We start from the raw sequence: 24,140 nt of genomic DNA, 5'->3' as shown, positions 1-24,140 counted from the left end.
TCTCATCGTTGACACTTATATAATAAAAACCACTTAAAAAACATTGCGTGTTCTATATCTCGAACAGATCACGAAGCATTTGAAGTTTATGCCACTGAATTGAAAAATATAGTAGTACCATCGGATTTGGACTTGTAACGGACACCGCATCCCGTTAATTAACCGTTTCGCCTCTTATGCTATCAAATTTGGACTTGCAATGAGCACGCTTCGAGTGATTCATGGGCGTGACCGTTGCGTTTAGCGCACGCTTTAGGCTACGCCCATAAGTTACTCGGGGAACCATTTAATGGGTGTTAGCGCAGCTTTGCACTCTTCGCCCGGTTCAGAGTTTTCAGTGGCAAGTATAAAGTCCATCGGCTTCGTTGACTACTTATACACCTTTATTAAAAGTCAATCAAAAGAATACGGTGATCAAAAAAAAAATGGATATAATTTGCACAAAATCGTTCAAAGTTCTTTCAAAACGTTTTAATTGCCGACATCACGTCGATCGATCCTGCAAATAATTAATTCAGCACGATTTATTCTGAATCTTGTCTTCACGACACGAGAAACCTTGGAACGGGGCAGCTTCCGTTTATTGATCAATATTCTTCCATTGGAAGTTTTGTACCTGACTTTTCCGGGACAGCAATACTGCAACCAAGTTCCCACACAACTGAATAAACCGTGGACGTTTCTTCTTGTCAGACTTTGAACGATAACGTCCACCATAGTACTTCCAAAATAAAGACGGCAGACTTGTCCCAAGAAATCCAAAAGTCTGGCAATGTCGGAGAAAGAATTTTCATACCCGGACGATACAATTGATAGACTCGCACAAGAGACATGTTGATTTGCTTCAACGGAATCACACCTGAATATTGCTCTCGCTGGGGTCTTCGACAATCCACGCGATATTTGTTGTGCGGCCAAGTGAATATCGTGCCGAAAGAAAAATGACAATCGGAGTATCTTTCTATTTGTCGTGCACACAACAGTCCAAAGAATGGACATTCAAAGTGAAAGACTCGTAGAGGAGAATTACAAAAACTCAAATACCACGAATACAGTTGGTCTAGATCGAAGATTTCTCCGTGGTAGTTCATCCAACCTTGAGCCATGATTATGGAGTTTGAAACTCGAGTGGATGGGCGGGGTGGTGAGACTTCGGGTGCCGTTTCCCTGTACCAACGGTGTGTTTCCGAGGGCGCGTTCGTCGTGTTATTAGACTAGTATTTCGCTTGTGCCCTTCGAATGAATTGGTTTGTACCAATAAAAAAAATACTTTATAATTAGGATACCTTACAAATTTATTGTTGTATTCGTAATCAAACAAAGACTGAGAAATGTATATTTGAATATAAACGAATGCTTTAATTGTGTATTTAACGACAAATTGTAACCCGATAGTCTGACGACACAATGTAGAGTAACCGTATATTTTACACACCATTTTCGAAAGCGTTCGTCTCTCCGCGTGAGCGATGCACCCGCGATAGTTCGTTCACCTTAGATGGCTCGGTCTTTGCTAATTCTTTTAGTTCTTTACAGTATCGTTGATAGTACTTCCAGGGATCCAACGTAAACCATTTTTTGCAGTATTTGCATTTTGGTCGTGGCAATGACTTCAATCGACGTTGTTCTCTCTTAAGAATGTTAAATTCTTCCACCGTCTGATTGAGAGAGGTCACTAATTTATCTATTTCGTTTGCATGTGGCCCTGTTTGATGCGCATCGTAGATGGATTTCACGTTCATCAATGCAGCACAAGTGCACCCTGTCTTGACTTGACTTGTTTGCCTCGATGGTAGTTTTCGTCGAGGAATTTTTCTTTCGTGTGGCTGATAACAATGAATGCATTGCTTCGTTTTCTCTATGGCGACGCTGAGCACGACTTTCGCGGAACGGAAACTTCGATCAACTTTTTTTACGTATTGAGCATCGCTTTTCGCCAGGTGAAGCAGTTTCAGTTTTCGAACCACCGTGGACTCGGAACGCGTCACTGGCGCCATTTTCACGGGATCTTCTCGTGCGGTCGAACTGCTCGGTTTCGTTCCGTTGTGTTCTGTTCGTTGCAAACAACCGCGTTCGATCCTTATATATCCTTTTTTCTTTTCTCTCGAAGGGGGTGGGGTGACTTGTCATGATATGACGCGTTTTAGATTTGACGTCGAAATAAACGTCGTCATCCCGACGCACTCGGGTTTGACGAATGAAGTAATCTTGACATCATTACGTCGTGGTGACCCCGTCAGTGTTGCGTCAGGATCGATGGTCTGAAAATGGGTATGACGACAGAGACGAGATGTAAAAAATGGTACAAAAGCCAGCGCGTTTGTACACCGACTTCATTCTCTCTCGGTTGCTTTCAGCAGATAAAACAAAGACAAAACGCTAAGTATCGAAAATGGCTCCGAAAAGAGGAAATGCTACCTGCAAAGACAAGAGAATATTACGTCTGGCTTCCACGGTACTATCTCGCGATGTGAACGGCTCTTTTGTCTCAAAAAGAGGTGCCGTACTAGATCTGGTTCGAATATGGTCCAGTGGTCGCGAAGACAAGAGAGCGCAGGTCGATTTGGATGCCCTGACGATGGCCGTGAGAACGATCCGAGATGATTATCTGAAGGACATCACAGAGATCAAGAATTCTCTGAAGAAGGTTCGCGGGAGAAAGCCGCGGCCGCGTGTCACCAAGCCATTGTTGGACGATTGCGCCTATGAAGATGACCCTGGTCCAAAAAAGTCTTCGTGGGATTGCATCCGAGAAGACCTGGAGAAACTGTGCCGCTTGGACGTGACGAGCATGACCGAATCCATGCGGCAATGGGACAAAGGACAAGGGCTGGGTGACCCACTGAAATGTTCCATGTTAAAATGCATGTTTGACTGCGACGGTAACATTCCAAAATGGTTACAATGTGAAATGACGGCTTTGAAAGAACTCCTCGAAAAAGACCCACAATTCGCGATCATCATGGACAAACACGTCCAAGACGGCTCGCTGGAAGAGTATTCGTTCATCGCCGAAGAACGCTGGGTGAACATGACCGAGATAAAAGTGTATCTTAATCATGCGATAGTGTATCTGACCATGTGCGAAGGTCTGTCTCTGATAGATAGAGCACATGCCATTTTTAAATCCCCTGGTATTTTTCTCAGTGGAATTTCTTTGAACCATCAAATGATAGAGGAATACTGTGAAGTAGTGGAAGTGGAAAGTCAAATCGTTCGCCGTCTCGAGAACGTATCTGGCCGTTGCGAGGTAGAGATGGAAGTTGCGCCTTGGGAGGAAGAAACAAAAATCGACGAGACGGATTTCGTCGAATGGGAAAAGAAGATTCAAAAGGTTATATCGAACAAATCGCAATGTTTTAACAAGGAACTGGCAGCTGCATTTTCCGGACTACATACGGGACGCCGTTGTGGTCACAGAGTTCCATTTTGTCTTTATCCTTCCCGCATTCGATGCATGTGGCACATTTGAACACAAACACTCGCCCACTCGAATTCGCTCGAGTACCATAATTTGTATATCGTTTAATTGACAAATGGGCATGTACAAGATGATAAGATAATAGTGCAACGAAAGAAAAGATAAAAAAATGTGTCCTTTTTTATCATCATTTTTGTGATTTAGAATTATATCATTAAACAGTGAATAAAGAGCTACACTTGTAATGCAAAATACTGACTCGCGTCATGGGGTGCTCTAACGTTAAATCAACTCTTATGTGTGTTTCGACATGCCGATCCGTCACACATTCATCCACGTAACAACTGTTCATCTAATAAATCTAACGATGTGTCAATTTGCTTAATACATTGGTCTGTCTGATCGCGCATACGTCGAAGATAGTTTAACACCTTCTTTTCTTTCGAAGGATTGTCTCTCGCATCATTCCAAAGACCGATGGCTTTATCCAAAAAGTCCTTCGCTGTTCCTACATTTCCCAAAGTTTGATATGAACGCATTATCGTTGTTGCCGTATCTCGTAATTCTTGGGCGTCATTTGACTCCGAATACATCTGTATTTCATTCAGTTGGTCGGAGTTTCTCTCTTCCAGTTTGCTAAAGAGTTCTAAATTCCAAAGAATATTTTGCAATGGCGTGCAAGGACATTCCGCGTCTTTTCCGTCGTGTTCGCCGCGACAAGTACACAGTTCTGTCATTTAGAGCTATTATCGGTTAACTCGCGCAGTGAAAATGATAAATCGTAAATCTCGATGTTACGATGGGATGATAGATATTGTGATTCGAAACGGTTAATGGTCAAAAACGTTTTCTTGACTACGATGTTATTTTTGCTCGTGTAAAAGACAAACTTACATTAACACGTGACCACTCGAAATATATCACACGTCAATTGCCATCCAATTACATGCAAGAGAACCATGAGCGTCACCGGTAATAAATTTACACCCATCGAGCCACCACCGAAAACCGTGAGAAAACCGTCGCGTCTGTGCCCATTTCATGACACCTCATTGACCGAAGATCAAACCCATGTTTACTGTAAGAAGCACCTCGATTGCCCATTTTGGGTTGCAGTTTACGGACGGAGTGCGCGAATGGGTGAATGAATTGTCGCATCAGCTTCACCTCGAGATCAAGGAAGGGCCGTGGTATTGTTTTTGTCACTGCATTGCCAAACTCACGCGGTATGCTGACGCGAACAAGCAAGACGAGAGTCGTTTTCTTTTGACTTGCGGAAAAAAAGATAAAGAACTACAGTGTTCGTTTTCCCAACGGCTGGATCAACCGTGGTCTGACGAGATTATGGCGCGGCGAAGAGAGGAGGACGGTATTTGCGAGGCAATTCTAGTTCCAAGCCTCTCTGATGAAAGACTAGAAGTCGAGTCAAGAAAGTTCACGAAAAGGAATGAATGGATTGCCCAACATGAGAAAAAATGGTTTGAAAAATGGCACTCGGGGTAGTCAGAACTGTTGCGTTTGTATCCAGTAAAACATCACGAAAAAATTGTTAAGATTATGTTTTATTTCGTTTTTATTAAAAGGACAGTTACACATTGATATATATATATATATATATATATATGGAAATTAGTATGCATATGTGTTCGTGGCTTCGGCTATCAAATTGATAAGAGTCGGCTGTTCAAATTCGGCACCCCGGCGGTAACCTAGAAAATCACCAGAAAAAGAAAACAAAAAAGATTAACGAGATGAATAAAAACGAGTCGGGACTTGTCACTATCTGTCTAGAATGTCAACTCACCGAAGCCTGCCATCCTCGTATCTTCTACCTCGCGACATGCCAATATTACTTCCAACATTGACTGTAGTTCCTCCTTTTCTCTTTTTATTTCTTTCTTCCACGACTTCTCAACTTTTCCAGACCGTAGACAACTATTATTTCTTTTCGTTAACCATACTACGATGCTGTCTCTTTCGCGAATCAACTTCTCAAATGTCTCGTTGGTGTTATTCCAACCAGGTCTTAACTTTGTTAACATTTCATCCAATCTCGCTGCTTTTTCCTCAAACATTTGACTCTGGGATTGGACGTCAAAGGCACCATCGTTGATACTGTCTCTTTCGCGAATTAACTCTTCGTCAGATTCATCACCGGATTGGACGTCAAAGGCACCATGGCCGATACTGTCTTCGTCAGATTCATCACCGGATTGGACGTCAAAGGCACCATGGCCGATACTGTCTTCGTCAGATTCATCACCGGATTGGACGTCAAAGGCACCATGGCCGATACTATTTTCGTCAGATTCATCACCGGATTGGACGTCAAAGGCACCATGGCCGATACTATTTTCGTCAGATTCATCACCGGCACCATGGCCGATACTATTTTCGTCAGATTCATCACCGGATTGAACGTCAAAGGCACCATCGCGATTGCTTCCCATGTTATCAGAACTACTCACACAAGGATAACCACTCGCACAAGACTGTAATTCGTAGGATATATATTATAACCCAAAAGCGTCTGTATGAAAAACTGAACGCTGTTACCCCACTTATATACAAACCCACACTCCGACACACGACGTCACTTCCTACGTATTCCTGTACGGAAACTACGCTTATTGTGGTGACGTAACCCCGCGATACGTTTTGTGTGCAATCATTTACGAAATTAGACTCTACAATTTCAAACGCTGACGTTTGCGGATGACAATATTACCCCTCCTTTCTAAAGTATTCACTCTACGTAAAACCCAAATGATGCGAACCGATTTTTTGAGTCATCATTTTTCTATAGACTCGTTCAATGCCGTAATAAAAAAAATATATATCATCATTTCCTGAAAAAAAAAAAAGGGCACGTGACCCATTTTGAGCTCGCATAAAAGGAACGATATCACTCGTCTAATGCCATAACATGCCGTGGCGAAAAGCCGTGCGAATTATTGACTATTGCTTGGAAAATTTTATCGACGTTTCGTCTACAGGTCCTACGATTTTGTTACTGTTAACTGTTTGTCTCCTTTACGGCGGACCCAGGCAATTATCCGAAATCCTCGAACGAGAAGTCTTTGCAAGGTATGCGACTTGATTTATTCCTCGATCGATGCGGAGACACCTTAGACGGTTTCCTGTTTCACTTGGGTGTCGCAAGTACCGTAACACTTGTTTTCATGTGGATCGAAGACCAGTGCGGAGAATATTATCTACGTGGTTCACTCAATGACGAACGATGAAATTTATTGTTAATTTTTGCTGTTTCTGTTTGCTCGTCTATTTTCCGCAACGAGTGCAACGGCACGATCCGTTAAGTTTCAGTGACACTTCTTTAGTGTAGCTATGCATGTACATTATTGCATGTCATTTACCCGATTCTTTGAGGCATCACGCCGAAAAAATGGTCAATGATGGATTTGCTTATTTTATCGTGTTTTGTGTAGTTGTTACATTTGTGGTCAAGCATCCAGACGAACGATGACGAATTTTCTCGGATTTGTTGGAGTCGGTTGTGTGATTATATTTCTTTATTGTCATGTACAACGGGTGCAGTGGAACGTAGACTGGTTGGATTCCAACACCGTTTGTTCGATATGGTCGTTCTTTCACGCCATTATGCTCTATTTCCCCGAACCGTGGAAGCATCGCATCGAAAGAATATTCAACGCTGGATTTGCGTGTTTTACTGTGTTTTGTATAATGTGTCAACTGTACTACGAAGCACTACGCTAAAGTGTATGTCACCAAGGAACAATGCCGCGAACCGAGAAAGAATGTCTATTGCAAAGAGCACCCAACCGAAACCCTGCATTTGGAAAACAAACGCGAGGTGCAAGTCAAGTGCAGCGAATGTGAACTTTTAATTGACTCTGAGTGACTTTGTTTTTGTTCTTTGATTTTCAGATTTCATTTTGATTTATTATTTTTTTGGGGGGCCGTCATCGAAGTACTCGGGAACAACAAATCGTGTACGTTTTTTTGTTTTGTTTTGTAGAACCGTCATTAGCATTAAAAACGCCACTCGCACGTTGTACGTAATTACCGTGTCGTTGTTGTTTTTATTGTGGATTTGGACTTGCAACGAACACCGCATCCCGTTAATTAACCCTTTCACTTCTTATAATACTATCAAATTTGGACTTGCAACGAGCATGCTTCGAGTGGTTTGTGAGTGTAATCGCTGCGTTTAGCGCACGCTGTAAGCTACGCCTATAAAACAAGCGATGTACGTTCGATTGCTTCGAATAAAGACAGGGTGCATTTCATTGCATGCGCGCACCAATCACGAGACCACTTTCTCAGACTATTTACCGTTCTGAAATGAGATGGTAATAGTCGTCGATGGTTTTGCGAAAGTCTAATAACCTCGCACGTCTGCACACACGGTTAACACCCACATAGAGTACATAAGTCTCAGATCGTCGTGACATTTTTATTGCCAATATTTCACACGGTCGCGCTTCGACAAAATAACGACTCGTAACGTTCTATATCAACAATTCTATCGATCCTGTTGCGAACGTCTCTTTCTTTGCTTTGTAGCCATTCATATTTGTAATTCTCTGCCTAATTGTTCTCCTAATTTTCCAATCACCTCACCCTTTGGTTCTTCAGCCCTCGCCTCTTTGCAGATGTCCTCAAAGTAACCATGCTGTACAGTTCCTCGTAACATGTCGATCTCGACTTGGCACCTCTCCACAGCACGTTCGTATTCGAGTAAGGCCTCGCCTATCTCCCGGTCTTTCGCTTTAAGATCTTGCAATCGTTCGGAGAACCAACGTCTCATCAAAGTCAGATCTTGGATGACATCGTCCAAAACCTGGCCAGCTCTGCGCTTACAGATAAGCATGTCTCCCGTAAAACGCCTATTCGTTCCAAGGAAACGAATGTACTCGTCGGTATGGCTTTGCATCGTGGCTTGTTGTCATATCTTGTGATTATCGCGATTAATCACTACACCGAAAGGGCCTCGAAATCAATTTTTATACAAACCGGATAGAAAAATCTAGTGGTTTTTACGAGGTGCGTCAGTTGCAAAATCTAATTATACGTCGAGCAAATAATAGATTTTCGTCGATTCTTATGTATGTAAAACCGAAGTAATCGGTATTGTAAATTTGTCGAAACTAGCAGGTTAGCGTGGCTCAGTGGTTATGACGCTAGCCTTGAAATTCAGAGATCTAGAGATTCTGAGTTCAAGACCCCCCCCCCCTTCGCTCCTCGTTGAATTTAGATCGTGGTAGTTCTCGGTTCGACTTCCCAGCTGCACTTGTAAACGACCGACTGGTTTGCCCCGGACTAGTTGGGATTCTTGTTCTTCTGTTCCGTCATTTCGTCGTGTTTCGTTGGCCACGAAAAGCCCCTACGGGGAGTGGTCGATTAAGTATATATTGTATCGTATAGACCAAACGCCGATTCTAATTGTAAAGCTTTTTATTTTTTTTCCATCAAGAATAAAAACCACAAAAAAAAAAAACAAAACACAGCATGTTCTACATCTCAGACGTATCACGAGATAAAATGAAGAGTTTCTAACTTCAGTGTCTTCGAGACCGTACAACTTCCCTCACTCGTTGCCTAATCTGTTCCGTAACTCCTGTTCCATTATCGGGTCATCACATACAGTTAAGAAGGCTGCATGATACGCGATGAATTCCCAATACGGTCCAAAGCTGTGTGCAAACCATTTTAGCAAGGTCATCATACTCCATTCGACTTCTATAGAATTCCAGACCTCCAACAGACAGTTATGCTGGGTGCGAAGTTCCGAAGATAATTTCGGGTAGTCAGCATTTCTGGCATCGCATACAGTCGTCTTGCTGTAGATGAGCCGAAAATAACGCTCGGTGAACTCGTAACGCTTCGTGTTGCTGTGTTCATTCTTCCAACGCCGATAAAACAGTTTGGCATCATCGTCAAGTCCTATTTCCATAGAAATGGACTCTTTCATGTCTTTGCTTTCGTACGTCATGTTTTCACCGTAATCTTCGAACCACTTACAGGTATAGACTTACTTGCGTGTGACGATCTAATATCATCGCGTGTACCTTTAAATCTTAAAAGCAGGTTCTCCACAAAACAAATTTAGAATAGTGTTTTTTTTTCATTCGTCGTATCGTGTACTTAAATTTAGCTCTTTTTTCTAACTAGTTATGGAAATACTCAAAAATAGTTCAGCGCGGATAATTCGTTGAAATGGTTAATCGGTTCTCGATTAAGCTTTAAACTACAATAAAATATCTATTTATTAGATGCGTGGTACAATGAAACGAAAAGTTTCTGTCTCCGGCGTCTTCGAGACCACACAACTTTCCTTACTTGCCGCTTAATTCGTTCTGGAACTGCCGTTCCATTGCCGGGTCAGCACACGCACTCAAGAAGGCCGCATGGTATACGATGAATTCCCAATGCGAGTCGTCGAAGTGTCGTTCAAACCAGGGTAGTATGTCCAAAATATCCCATTCGACGTCTTTAGAGTTCCAGAGCTTTAAGAGACAGCAATACTTGCTGTGCAAATCCGATCCTAATTCGGGATACTCGTCATATCTGGCATCACACAGACTCGTGTTCCTGTCAACAAACTGAAAATAACGGTAGGTGAACCCATAACGCCTTTCTATGTCGTGTTGATTTTTCCAACGCCGGTGGAACCGTTTGGCAGTGTCACCGAGTCCTATTTCCATAGAAATGGACTCTTTCATGTCTTTGCTTTCGTACATCGTGTCTTCGCCGTAATCTTCGAATCACGCACAGGTATAGACTTACTTGCGTGCGGCAATCTAATATCGTCGTGTTTAAATCTCAGAAGCAGGTTCTCCAAAAAAGATTTTGGGGGTAGTGTTTTCATTCGTCGTATCGTGCACACGAATTTGGTTCGTTTTTTACTAGCGATCTTGTCGTTTGAGTTTCTCGAACTCCTCAGGCTCATTTTATTAGCCAGAGAGATACGTTTTTGACGTCAACGAACAAAAAAAAAACATTGATGTCATGTTCGATTTTTTTTTGGAAATGGTATTTGTTTTCGCATGATGACGCAGTAGTTAAAAAATAGATGATGTCATACGCTAACGGATGTTTACGTGAGCTGACGTCACTCGTTCGAGTTTGACTAGAACGTAAAATTACGGCAATTATCTCACGATCGGATCGTCAATAGCAAATTATCTCGTAATATTACGTTACATGCCTTCGAAGGTCCTTTATATTATAAAACGCTGCTAAACACTGTATGCAATATAGAACCTCAGTCAAAGCCAGTAGTATCACCATGGGTCGCAGGAAATTTCAAGCTAGGAGTAAAAAGAGATCCGACCGAACGAAACAGCAGCACCGAGACCTCACGGTCAAGAAACCAACCCAACTCGTGGTGAAAATACCGCTGGACCTTTTACCACATGACACTCAACAGCGATTGCGACGACAAACTCAAAACTCGGATGGTTCTGCGAGCTGCCAAACAGAGTCGCAAGATTTGAAAAAAGAAGAGAAACGAGAAGAGGCGACAAGGAATTTAGACGAATGAACAAATATCCATCGATGTGATATACGGGATATGCGGGAACGGAGGACAATTTATGTAACTAGAGAAAAAATCCCAAATCTGACTAGCTGGTTCTGTTAACCGAGAAACACTTCTCGAAATACATCGTCGACAAGTATAATAACTCGAAGGTTTGTGCACTGGACGGGTGAAGTTTTGACAAAAATGTCTTTTCGCGAATTCTATTAAAACGCTATAACAGAATGTATTTTTGCTCTGATCACTGGATTCGATTCGCGCTTCCCACATATAGGACATATAGGATAGGACTTTCGAGAACGACCTTATGCAGACTGGGTACGAGCAGGCGAGTGGGTGTGGACAGCACAAGGCGGGAGAAAATATACATCGTCCAACTGATGAATGTCGTGCTTTTTTTTAAATGGTTCACACTCAAACTCCAAGAGCATTCGTTCAAAGCTGGATAGTTCGTTTTGATGTGAATGTTTGTGTCTGGTCGCTGTCCCAGGTTGCATCGATCGATCGATTCTCGAGAAAATTCGCAATGGGCCAGACTGATTATAATGTCACGGACCACGGCATAAGACTCAAACAGGCTACCGTTCAATGAACGAATGTTGTTGGCTGTAGAACTGAACGAGTTTGTTTGTTTTTAGTGTAAAAAAAAAAACGTGAAACTGTGAGTTTCGTTTATTCGTTTTCGTAAAACTTAACATTCAATAATCCTTTGTTTATGCATGTCTTGTCACTAACACAACACGCTTTTTCGATGGATATACGAATGCCACCGAGTGATTTCTTGAGTGTAATATTTCAAATAGGATAAGGATACGAATTTAAATAAATTCTTAATGAATCAGGGATTGATGCGTTTTGGCGCGTTTTAAAAAGAGGCATCCTGTTTAAGGTCTTCCGACACAAATGCTGAAGACTTAAAATTCCTTTGTATAAAGGACTCAACAAGAAAAACATCTGTCTTGATTGTCCATTTGCTCGCTGAGCCAATTCAGATGACAGCATATAATAAACGATCATTTTAACCACACAATCCCTCGATAGCATTGTTTATTTTGCGTGATTGACTGTCGCGAGAAGGATTTCGTCAACCCTTTCACTCGTGCAAAGTTTCCCGTTGACGAGTAAAATCATCCCATCACTCTTGGTAGCGAGAGGATTAAAGGGACATGGTTTTTGAGTGAATCTAGTTGTTGTTATTAACCCCTTTACCTCCGCGAGTCTTTTCGTTGACGTGTGACTCGGCGGCCTTTACAAGAGTGAAAAGGTTAAATTAAACAATCTAAAAATTCGACGATTCGAACACCGACCCGCTCGTCGTACCATTATAATTCGATGAATTAAAGCACGTCGAACTAACGTTCTTCTTTTCAAAGATAGTCTCTTTATTAATGACAGACACTGCAATTTAAAAAGCAACATTTTTTATCGAACCGAAGTCGTTGTCTTATTTGTAAATAAACAAGTATCGAATGTGAATTCCGAGTTCACACCGGCAATCTATCTAATCCGCTTTCGTTCCCATTTGGCGGCCCGGCAGGGAACTGCATCCAAAAAGAACAAATGGCCATTAAATTCCCATTCGCTCAATATCGTGGTCACCTTTTTGTAACTAAAAGGCCATTCACCTTCCACGCTGTCTCTACGAGAATTTATTATTTTGAACGAAATTACCGCCCCCACGATATTGTACAATTCACAACATGCAAGGGTGTCTTCTGAAAACAAACCGCCATCGAACCCCACGCCTGCTAAACGTCCGACGGCTTTCCTGATGCACAAATTCACGTTTTTGACAAACTCTTTGACAGGCATCACTCGCTCATTCATTGGATTAAATTTTCGGATGCTTCTACCATCGTTCGTTACGCCTTGGATTATAACTGCAGACGATTGCAGATCAAACTTAGCATCGCCTAGTTGACGGTTTACATCAAACAAGATGATCGTGCGCCATTCTTCCAGTAGTGCATTTGTTTCTATCAAAGAAGCAGGCAGTTCTCCTCTCTTTGATTTGGGAACCAAATGAGCGGGAAAGTCTCTCGGATGAAATATATGCTTATCACGTCTACATACAAAACACTGTAACGAAGAGATCTTTCTTTGAGCCGTTTCAAACTCTTCAACAGTGCGGCATTCGGTCGGTAGCTTGAAGTATTTCCTGAGACAAGAGTCGTGTGCATTCTGTCTGCAACACCTAAATTTGACCAATTGGTCATCGGCACTCGTTTGCGCTTCCAAACAGATACAGCAAACTCGGTTTTCGTCGAGTAGTTTAACTTTCTTGTTCGGCGGCTGATCGTCAGTGGCTGAGTATTCGGTGGTTGCAATCCAGGTCACACACGCCTCGAGTTTGGCACCGCAATTGCGACAATCCGCCACATAATCATCGAAGAAACACAAATGATGAAATTTCGTTCCACAACACAATCTGCGATAAACCGGGAAGTTACTGTGTACGTCGGAGTTTGATAATTTGTTTCCACAAAAAAAACATTGGTCTTTCTCTTGGTCTTTGTTCATGGCGAATCGATAGTTTCCCCACCTTTCAGCGCATACAAAAATGGTCTGAGAGAATAGAGGCTAGAGTGACACGATTTGTAACAATTTATTTTTCTGATAATTACAGTGTTAAATTCACATCGTCTCAGATTGCATAATTCAATGGGTGACATAATTACGTAACCAAACTTTAACCTTTAAAGGGTATAACCACGGTACATTTGATTTTTTTTTTATCGTTTATCGAATCGAGAACTACTAACTAAGATCCGACTGGCCAAACGTTACAAGTTTAATCTCGATATTTTTACAAGAATTTTTTTTATTAATTATTTGGAACGGGGTCGGGAAAATTCCAACATACCCGAAACTATCCGCTCCTTAGTTTCATCGCCTAGGCGATCGACGGCAAATTGAGTCATTTCTTTATAAGCTTCGTCCAAAATGGACAATGCCTTCCCTCTCGGCAACAGTTTTTCGATGGCTTCGTCGAAACCGTTCGGGACATCTTTTTCCAATTCCAGCCCTCTTTCCGGGTGATAAGTTCCCAAACGTGGTGTCACTTTCGAAAAAAGTGTCGGTAGAGTCGTACGCGCAAGCTCCATTCGGCTTTCCGGCTCGTGGATGGTAACGGCTATCAGTTCCAAGAACAAGTTTCCTGTGGTTCGTCCTTCCACCAAGCGACGTTCACCGTCAACTCCTGGCCAGATTCCGTTAAGACTTTGGGATAAGGCTTTCCCTCGTAGGCCAAGCACCCGTATATCCGGCCCCCATACACTATAGGCCCCTTTAAATATGCAATGGCATTGTACACGTCGTGATAACAAACTCGTTTGACCGTTTCGCTTGTCGCCTCTCGTTCTCGTTCTTGTTCCGAGTGTACTCTCTTCATTTTTGTAGGGTAAGGTTTGCGTTTTCTTGCGTTTGCTCACAACAGATTGTAACGACCCAAACGAACGCTCCGATATTTATACGGTCTTTTCTCCATCTTTTTAGGGTGTCTTACGTCATTCCAACGACGATGCAACGTCATCGAAAAGCCCGAACCCCCTACGCCCCGCAAATTTCACATGACATCACATCTGACTGGGTGTCGGCGATGGTTTGTCGTAACTGCGTAATTTTCGCGAATGCCTCACATCCGACGACATGACATTACGGCGCGATTCGTGTGACGCATTTTCGATTCACGTTCGTCATTTGACGCGTAGAGAAATGTATAAATTTGGCGGTCCAAACGATCCAATGCTTTAAACAACTTCCAGGTTCGTTCTATTCAAACGCAAGCAAGTCCACAAGATACAAAGAAAAAATGCCAAACATTAGAATCACTCCTAAAAGGCGCGAACAGAGGCAAAAAAGTGATGGCTCGAGTAAATCAAAAAAACTCACCCAGAAAAAAGAGCTCGGGCAAACAGAAATTGAAATTTTGAGAGCAGAGAACGCAAGACTTACGAAGAGATGCCTACTTTTGACGGAAAGAACAACCAGGCTGTGTGAAGATTATTCGCGAAGCATCAAAGATCATGCAAAAACATTAGAACAGTTGAAAGCGCTGCAAAAACTGGTTCATCACAAATATCAGAGAGTCGAAATTATCGCATTACCAGATTAACAAGAATATGGAAAGGGAACACCGGACTGTCGAGTGGTGTTCAAGACGAACTCGGCCGCGATTGCACACAAGATTTCCAGAGGCAAAGACGCGAAATGTAAAAAAAAAAAAAAAAAAAAAAAAGAAAGAAAGAACGTTGATCTATTTTGGGATACAATTCATCGGAGAACACTCGAGTCGAGTATTTCACGAACATGACTAAAACAAATAAAAATGACAACCTGTCATTTTGGGTTTTTTGGGTGTAGATAAATATTGGATATTATTTACGTTGTAAGTCTTAAATTAAGGGATCTAGAAATAAACGTATCTCGTACCCTTCAGATGTCTATGACCGAGTACATGACGACAATTACGTTACATTACCGATTACGATGTAACTCGATGTAATTGGGGAATTTTTCTTTTTTTTTTGGGGGGGGGGAGGGGGTCTCCCGGATGACGTAACTTTTTTCTCATTACGTCCTGTTTCGCGTTTTTCTCCGTTCGTCGTTATATTTATATATAGTTTGCACGAGAGAGGGTATATAGTGAGTCTCTTCTTCTCGCCGAAGCACCAGTCTATCCAGTGTTATCTCTCGAGTTCTGGTTTTGCAAACATGTCCTATTTTGTGGGCGATGTCGAATTCGTAAGTGGAACATTGGATGATTGTTATAAGTGCGTCAAGTGCAGTCAGATTCTTCACGATCCCATGCAATTTCCGTGTGGGCATAGGTGAGTATTCGAGTAAAGTGTTCGAGTCGTTTGAAAATGTCAAAATCGTTAAAAACGGTGTGTATGTTTTTGGGGTATCGTACAGGTGTTGCAGCGAATGTGTAGATGACGTATTCGCAGCGGAGGAGGACGGTTGGGGAAAGTGCCCGCGCGATCTGTTGAACATTCGACGCAAAGAAGTGTTTCCAGATGTATACGCCAAACGGGAACTGTTCGAGTTTAAGTGCTTTTGTTCAAACAAAAAGAGAGGGTGCGAATGGAAGGGTGAATACCCAAGATTTCGGGAACACTACTCCGTGTGTGCTTATGCGGACGTAAATTGCGTCTTCTTTAGTCACGGATGCGATGCAGTCGTACCGAAGTCCGAGTTAGCACATCACATAGAGAAAGACTGTCCGTTCAGATTGGTCGATTGCGAGCATTGTGAACTCGTACATCGAGCAAAGGACTCGTCGGATCATCTGAAAGAATGCCCCCGGATTCTGGTGGAATGTCCTCACGGTTGCAATCGAGACAAATTCTTCAGAGAATTGCTACCGGAACACGAAAAATCGTGCCCTAAAATGCCGACGGTTTGCGTTTTTAGCAACGTCGGCTGCAAATTTCGCGGTCCCAGAGAAAGTCTGGACGATCACATCGGTTCCAATGCACCTGAACATTTAATTCTTGCGGGTGATTTTATTCGAGTGGTCCTAGCACGGTTAGAGCTCCACCAAAAAACCGTAGATTCGTGCGTGGAAGCGAACAAGAAACACGACGAACGATTGTTTGCGCAACAAACGATTGCGACATTGAATAAAAATACGTTATTCGCGCATCAAGAAAAAATGGTCAGGATGGAGGGGAGTCTTAGGCATCTGGAAAAAATTCTCGAGCGCCTGAAGAAATCTGAGGTCGGTGGTGATGATGTTAAGAAACAATTAAACTTATTCGACGAACGGTTGTCGATAATGGGTGCAGAAATCGAGGCGATGAGGGGTTCTAGAGACCCCCCGCGATCTTCGCCATCTGGCAGTCGTGAATCGGACCGATTAGATCATCATTTAAGATTACACGAAATACAGATACAAGAGCAAGCCCAGGCTATTTCCCACTTAGAAAACACTTCGTACGATGGAACCTATATTATGAAGATTGACAATGTTCGATGCAAATTTCAAGATGCAATTTCAGGAAAATGTACACGGATAGAGAGTCCCCCTTTTTACACTTCGCGGAGAGGTTACCGATGTCAAATGTCTGTGTATCTGAACGGAGACGGAAAGGGTCGTGGAACACACATGTCCATATTTCTCGTGATGATGCGAGGAGATTTTGACGCCATACTTTCGTGGCCTTTCAAACAGAAAGTTACGTTCACGCTTTTTGACCAAGAGAAGAACAATGATCATCTGGATAGCTTCAGGCCCAGAGATGATGATACAAGTTGGAGACGGCCCCGTAGTACAAGGAACGTAGGATCGGGAATGCCAGTGTTTATCTTACACGAAAATTTGTCTTCTGGTGGATATATTCGCGACGATACGATGTACATAAGAGCGCAAATCGACACCATCGGGTTACGCAACTTGTAAAAAGTCATGACGGATCGCGAGATTGCCTTGAACGAACTAGTGACTACGGCAAACGGTTATAGACGACGATGGTTAAGAGATAAAAACTCGTACTCGGAAACGGCGATTCAAATGGCGAAAGGTCGCGCCATCGCTCGGTTTGTCGAGTGTTTGTCATCGTTCGAAGACCAAGGAGGAAACGTATCAGAAGCTTTGCGGTTTCTTCTAGATTACGTTAGCACAAGAGAAAGACCCACTGATTGGGGATTGCTCGAGGAAGGACTTGTCTGCGACACACATGGCGTGTTGTTTCGTAACGATCCGTCTTTCGGTGACAAAACGCCGGCGGGGAGAGTGAGCGACAAACAAAGGTATTCCGCGAGGCCTGATGGTAGTTTACGTTTCTATCCAGTACCAAAGGACATGGAGCTGGCTTTGGGGTCTGTTCTCGATCGTTACAATCGCATGTTTGAAGACTGTAGAGGCTCGTACGGAATTTCGTTGTTTCGAACGTGTGCATGACTGTTTTGTAATTTTCTCGAACTACACCCGTTTGCCGATGGGAACGGGAGGCTTTGTCACATTCTGTGTAGCTATGTCATGTCGTCTTACCAGCCATTTCCCGTATCCGTTTGCGAAGAGAAAAACTATGTCGCGACTCTCGTGTACGCGCAAGACACGGGCAACCTGGAACCACTCGTTGTTTGTCTGATTACTAGTATTTGCCGAGCATGGAAACTGTTTCTCTCTGACGTCGAGAAACGCGAGGATTAGTACGGTTTTTTCTTCCTTTTTTTTTTTAATCACTAAACAAATGTAGTTTTTTTTATGCGATGTAAGGTATGTCGAAAATAAAACAAAAAAATAAATATATATATATGATGTTGGTCTGATTGCGAACCTCGCTATGGGGCCCGACCCAAGCATCCTGACCCTGACTCTGAAGCCTCATCCAGGTGATCTGGTGACGTAATTTGGAGGACCGTGAAGAAAAGTGTTAACGCCGTATCCCACAATTACGTGTCTACCACATTTTCCTGTTACTGAACGAACATTCAAGTAGACCCGACAAGATTTAACCTCGCCTCTGCCAGTTGAATTCGAAAATAAGGCCGCGGGCGGTTGTGGGATACGGCGTTAAAATTGTTCTCTCCAGTCCTCCAAAGTACGTCACCAGATCACCTGGATATGGATACTCGAGTATGACTAAACTGTGACGAATACGATACGTATATTTTGAAGCCGAATTATTTTTTACCCCTGATGAATAGACATATTAATTGAATCGGACACGATTAAATCATGACCAATACAACCCACATACTTTTGAAGTCAAATTATTACTCACCTCCGATAATTCAGTAGCCCACCACCGAAGAAGCAAATGTTCAAGCACTGTCGTGGTGTTCCCCTTATGTACAGAAGGAGGCGAAGGAAAAAAACCGATAGAACCGATGGGATGGGACCCCCGCAATGCCCGAGCGTTGAACAAGTTGAACCGACTGCTCCAGTATCCACGTCTGTTTCTGGTGATAACCCGGTCTTTCCACAGTCAAAGTTATAAGGACATCATTGCTGCAATGAAGTGAAGTGAATTCTTTAGACGATCAAAGAAAAAAATCGAGTGTCTCTACAAAGTATAAAAATGGTACTACATTGAAAAAATGAATAAATGAATAGATAAACAAAAATCCACCATTCGATTGATTACCTTAACGGCTTGTGATTCAGTGTAGAGAACAAAAAAATATGGGTTAAAAATTAAAATGTTGAGGAGGTATATCGGAGACACGCGACCTACCAAGGAAGGGGGGGGGGGGGGGAATCCGCGGACCTTTATTAACGAAAAATAAAAAACAACACGATTTCTTTATTGTCAAACTTTATTGAGATCGATACATTCATCCCGAAAGTAAACGCTTGTCTTTTTCGTTTCGTTTTTTTTTCTTCAAATGTCTTTTTCTAGAACGTCTTACGCGCTGGTCATACTTAAACAACCATCGCAAGGCCTTCTCGTCTGATTCTGTGTGTGTTTCGTCACTCTCACCAAGTTCCTGATCGAGTTCGTTGTAAACCATTGCTGACTCGCGGCTTTCGGTTTTGTCCACGTACGAACTCGGGAATGGGTCATTGGTGACATGGCACAAACTCCATCGTTCTAAGTATTCGTCGCTGGAAACAGACGCGTTCAAAACAAAAATTACATCCAGCGGTTTGTAGCTCTCGTAGACTGGACAACTTGTATCGGTAGATTTGTGATGAAATGAATGCAGCAATAAGATCGATTCGACAATGGGCAACAGTTCCTCGTCGCAAGAGATGTTCGCTTGGCATTCGCCCCGTAATTCTTTCCACATACCCTTCAGATATTCTATACACGGTCGCACGGTGTGTAAAAACTCCATCGGTCCGTGGTGTTTCTGGTCGTAGAACGAATCTCCTCTGCGTCTGCTACATTTATATACAGCCGGTGATTCACGTATTGCGTCATTTCACGATTTTATCATACAGACGAAACAGTCTAGTGTCAGTGTCAGGAAAATGCGTCTACCAGCCCGACGAATGACGCCATATAAGAAAAATTTTAATACGTCGATTGTCTTGGGTAAATCGTTCCAATCAACCGAGATAATAGCAAGACTTAGTGTACGTTTTCTTATATGGTCAATTTGGCACTAATCTAGTTAAAACCAAAATACACACACGAGACCGACGTTTAAATCTCTTTTCGGTGTTGCTATCTCGTTCCACGCATTCAACAAATCGTCGGTTGTTCGAAGGCAAATCGTGCCCCTATCTTTACATGAGCGAGCTATTTCGTCACGGTTGATCGTGGTACAAATTTGTATCGCTTTGTCGTAAAAACGAAACTTGATTACAACCAGATTCATCTCTAACGTATCTTGCGATGACATTTGAGTTGTGTTTAATGGTCCGGGCATTTAGTAGAAATGACACAATCATACGAGCACGCATTTTGTTTTTTTTTATTTTGGAGAGAGAGAGAGAGAGAGAAAGAGAGAGAGAGAGAGGGAAGGGGGGGTAGGGGTTAGGGGGTAGGGTAGACGTTTAATATGACGTAGCGAATACGACTAAGTTTTTTTGTAAATAAAATAACTGCGATGGTCTATGACGTCACTCGAACGCTATAAAAGACTCCAGGATCCGTGGTTCGGGAAATCAAACGAGAAACAAACCGAAACTAGCTCTTTTTGAAAAACACCATGTTTAATAGGGTTACCAAGAGAGGTCTTTACGATATGTCCGAAGTCAGGTCTTTGTTTCAAAAAATGCTCCGCTATCCTGGAATTTTACCAAACGGCCTGCCAGAATTTCATTATTTCGTCGACGAATATTTGCCCACTTAGAGACACAACAGTGCTAATTAATTGCTCTATGTTACAGAAGACTGTGCCCGATGTCACCCACAAGGATAGGAGCGAGTCGTAGCGCTGGCGCTAAATGGACGAAATGCCACAAGACAAGACATTCACGATATCCTACTGTCCTTGGCTCGCCAACCCCTAGACCGCTCAGCTGCCTATCTGAGCGTGGCGTGTTTGGAAGGCCTAACACCGCTGAAACCTCTGAGAGATGACACCCGTAGTATTTGGAAAAATATGGTGGATCTGGGAGAGAGCGAATTTGTTGCTTGTATGGAAAATCTCACGCGAGAAGCTTCGAGTGTGTCTAGCGAATATCCCATGTCCTACGAGACGGTTCTTCGATTGGCCGCTGCGATTAGCCACTTAGACAATTGGCAGTCTCGTCATTCGAAGTCCACCGTTCTTTCCGAAAGAATCCCAGAGGTCGTGGCTAAAATCACATACCCTGGCGGTGCAAGTATGATGAGTGCGAAACGAATGCGGCCGCTTGTCCTGGGCGTGTCGGTAATCACCGAGTGGATGAAACGAGTGGCAACTGATTTGATTCCCGACGAAACCAAAGCGTTGATCAGACTACATTTACGAGCGGTGACGGCTTTCCCTGGTCTATCGACGATTCGCGTGCATTTGAGCGTCATGGTGATGTTATTGATCTTATCTGGTAGGGTTCCTACCGAGAAGCAATCGCCAAACTTTCAGCCCTGTGATCTGAGCGACGTGCCTGACGAGCCTCGATTCTATCGCATGCCGGGTGTGGCCTTAGACAGGCACACGTTCAGAGGTAAACATGCAAAAAATACGCATAAGTATTTGGAGAAACATTGCGAAAAACACGGTCTGCCTCTCCCTTCCAATCCGGATTACTCGCACGGCCCTTCCTCTAGTCGAACACGACAGGGCTTTGAGGAATTCATGCGACACATTCAATCGTGCGAAGAAAAGAACGGACAAGGATTCTTGCCTCTTTTTAAGGAGGGGGCTATGAAAATGTATCGCTTGCAGCCCGTCAGGAATCGAAAGCGAAAATTTATTCTGGCGAAAACTGCATCGAGCGAACAAAGCGAGACACAAACTAAACGGAGTCGTCGAACGGATTCAAAAAATGTTTTGACGGTCGAGACTAACTACTTGGAATGGATCAGAGAACACGCTCCAGATGACCTGAAATACCCGGTTCGATGGGGAGTCTTGACGCTCGACACGCCCATCGCACAGTTACCCACAGGAGGTAAGCCTCGAGTCATGATCGATTCTAAACATCGCCGTGTTTTTAAAGGCCCGTTCGGTGACCCGAGAACGCCTTTGCGAATTGTGGCGTTGACCAAGCTAGCTCGCGAAGTATTTGGTTTGGCTAAGTGCGTACCCGACATTAGGTCTTTTATGTGTGACGCAAAAGAGATTGGTTTGGTAAGCCCGATGATAGGCGAAAATGCGCAGTCTTCCAGCACTCTTTCCGATAACAAAGAAAGAGGATTGTGTAAATTGCACCAATACGAACCCCGGAAAATTTCCTCGCTCGTCAATGCGATGGATGTACTTAAAATCGTCACTGTGAAAAATCTCTTGCAATCTTCCGATAACAACAGCTCGAATATGTTGGTGGTCGAGGGCGAGAGGAAAGTTTATGGACTGGATTTTGGTGGGCACATGACAGAGAAACAATTAACGTCTCAAGCCTCTAGATCTGCCGAAGGAGGAACCAGTTTTGAGTGGGCATTTTCAAAGAAACCCAACAAAGCCACGCTATCTCGAATAGACGAATTAGTTCGATCGTATGCTGGGGAAATGTGTCGCTGGCTGGATTCGCTCAAAGCTGAAAACGCGAGAGCGCAATACAAGAACACGCGTGAACATTTTCCTGTGACCGTAGCTCCAGATGATTATATTGAACGTTTGAATTTGTTCTTAGCATTTTTTAAACGCGTGGCCGATTCGAGTCGTAAAGTGTAAATAATGAGATGATGATTCTATAAATGTCAATAATAAAAGATATGCACCATAAACAATCGTTCGTGTTGTCTTTGAGTTCCAGTAAAGTCCGCGGGGCAATTTTTTCTTTTGTAAATCTAAGACTAGATCAACAGCGTGTGTCGTCTATAGTTCGAAAAAAAAAATAAATAAAAATAATGATAATGATAATAAAAATGAAAAGAATGGAAAAATAATTACAATGACATCCAATACCTCAGATGAACTCGAACTCGGTTCCCCGGATTATAAAGAGTCAACAGCATTGTTTACGGAAAAGGAAACAGACGCCCACAAATTTAACCCGGATCGATATTTCGTAAAATGTTGACCAACGCAAACCATCGTAGAGTAATACACGGAAAATATATTTGGTCGAACACCAAAAAAAACAAAAACTTAGGCGAAAGAAAGTACGCGGTAGCTCGGATGTGAACTCGGTTCTCTGGATTCAAGACCGAGAGCCCCAACCACTCGGCCATAGAGCCAAACCTGATACGCTGTGAGTTACATGTTGATTTTATATTTGTCCTGTGAACCAATTGGACACATTTTCAGCTGATCATACTAAAACGTTCGCTCCCCTAAAACATTTTTGATTTGCATTGCTTCTCTCACCTCGAAAGCTCCAAAATAGCGAATTGTTTTGTTTTTTCGGATATAAAACTTGCCATCGATGACAAGTTGTATATGTCTCATTGAAATGTTCCGAAGACATTAAACACACAGAGAGAGAGAAATTAGAAATCATTTTTTTTTTGTTTGGTCTCAGTTCGTCATGGGGTTACGTGGTTCAAAATTACACTTTATCCGAAAAGCGTGGTCTTGGTCGCGAACGTCTTTGCGACTAAGCAAAAAAGATATCTGACGGGTACGGAATGGGTCCATTTGATTGCAATGAATGTACATTTGAAGTCCTGGGCAACTGCAGAGACAATAAAGTTTTTTACCGTTCACAATGTCGAATCGTGCCTAGGGGCCGATTTACACGGTACGACTTTGTCGTATGCGACAGCGGCTTACCACAGACCCACGCCATGATTTACGATTGTTGATGTCAGAAAAAATATCGTAGCGTGACAATCACAAGTCGTGTCTTAGGTCTGTCGCGAGCTTGTCGCATGCGACAAAGTCGTACCGTGTAAATCGGCCTTGATATTGGCTATCGGATCGTAAGGGCCGATTTACACGGTACGACTTTGTCGCATGCGACAACGGCTTACGACAAGCCCACGACATGATTTACGATTGTTGTGTAGGTCAGAAAAATTGTCGTAGCATTTTAAAACATGTTTTAAAACGCTGCGACAATCGTAAGTTATGTCGTAGGCCTGTCGTGAGCTTGTCGCATGCGACAAAATCGTATCGTGTAAATCGGCTCTAACAAATACAGACAAACTTTTCGGTGTCACAAATCATTTTATTTACAATTCATTCAAAAAATACAACCCTATCTAT

At 42.8% G+C, this 24,140-nt stretch overlaps 1 protein-coding gene across 1 annotated transcript; it reads left to right on the top strand.

Moving 5' to 3' along the window:
* The first annotated feature begins 15,659 nt into the window (after positions 1-15,659).
* LOC138030924 (TNF receptor-associated factor 3-like) lies at positions 15,660-17,349 on the top strand. Its single transcript, XM_068878782.1, has 2 exons — positions 15,660-15,775; positions 15,861-17,349. Exons 1-2 carry the CDS (start codon positions 15,660-15,662, stop codon positions 17,347-17,349), a joined length of 1,605 nt encoding a protein of 534 aa, XP_068734883.1.
* Positions 17,350-24,140: the final 6,791 nt, after the last annotated feature.

This window comes from Montipora capricornis, chromosome 13 (genome assembly GCF_036669925.1).
Source record: "Montipora capricornis isolate CH-2021 chromosome 13, ASM3666992v2, whole genome shotgun sequence".
NCBI lineage: Eukaryota > Metazoa > Cnidaria > Anthozoa > Scleractinia > Acroporidae > Montipora > Montipora capricornis.
The sequence above is the reverse complement of the archived record's forward strand: the minus strand, read 5'-3'. Positions and strand labels throughout refer to the sequence as shown.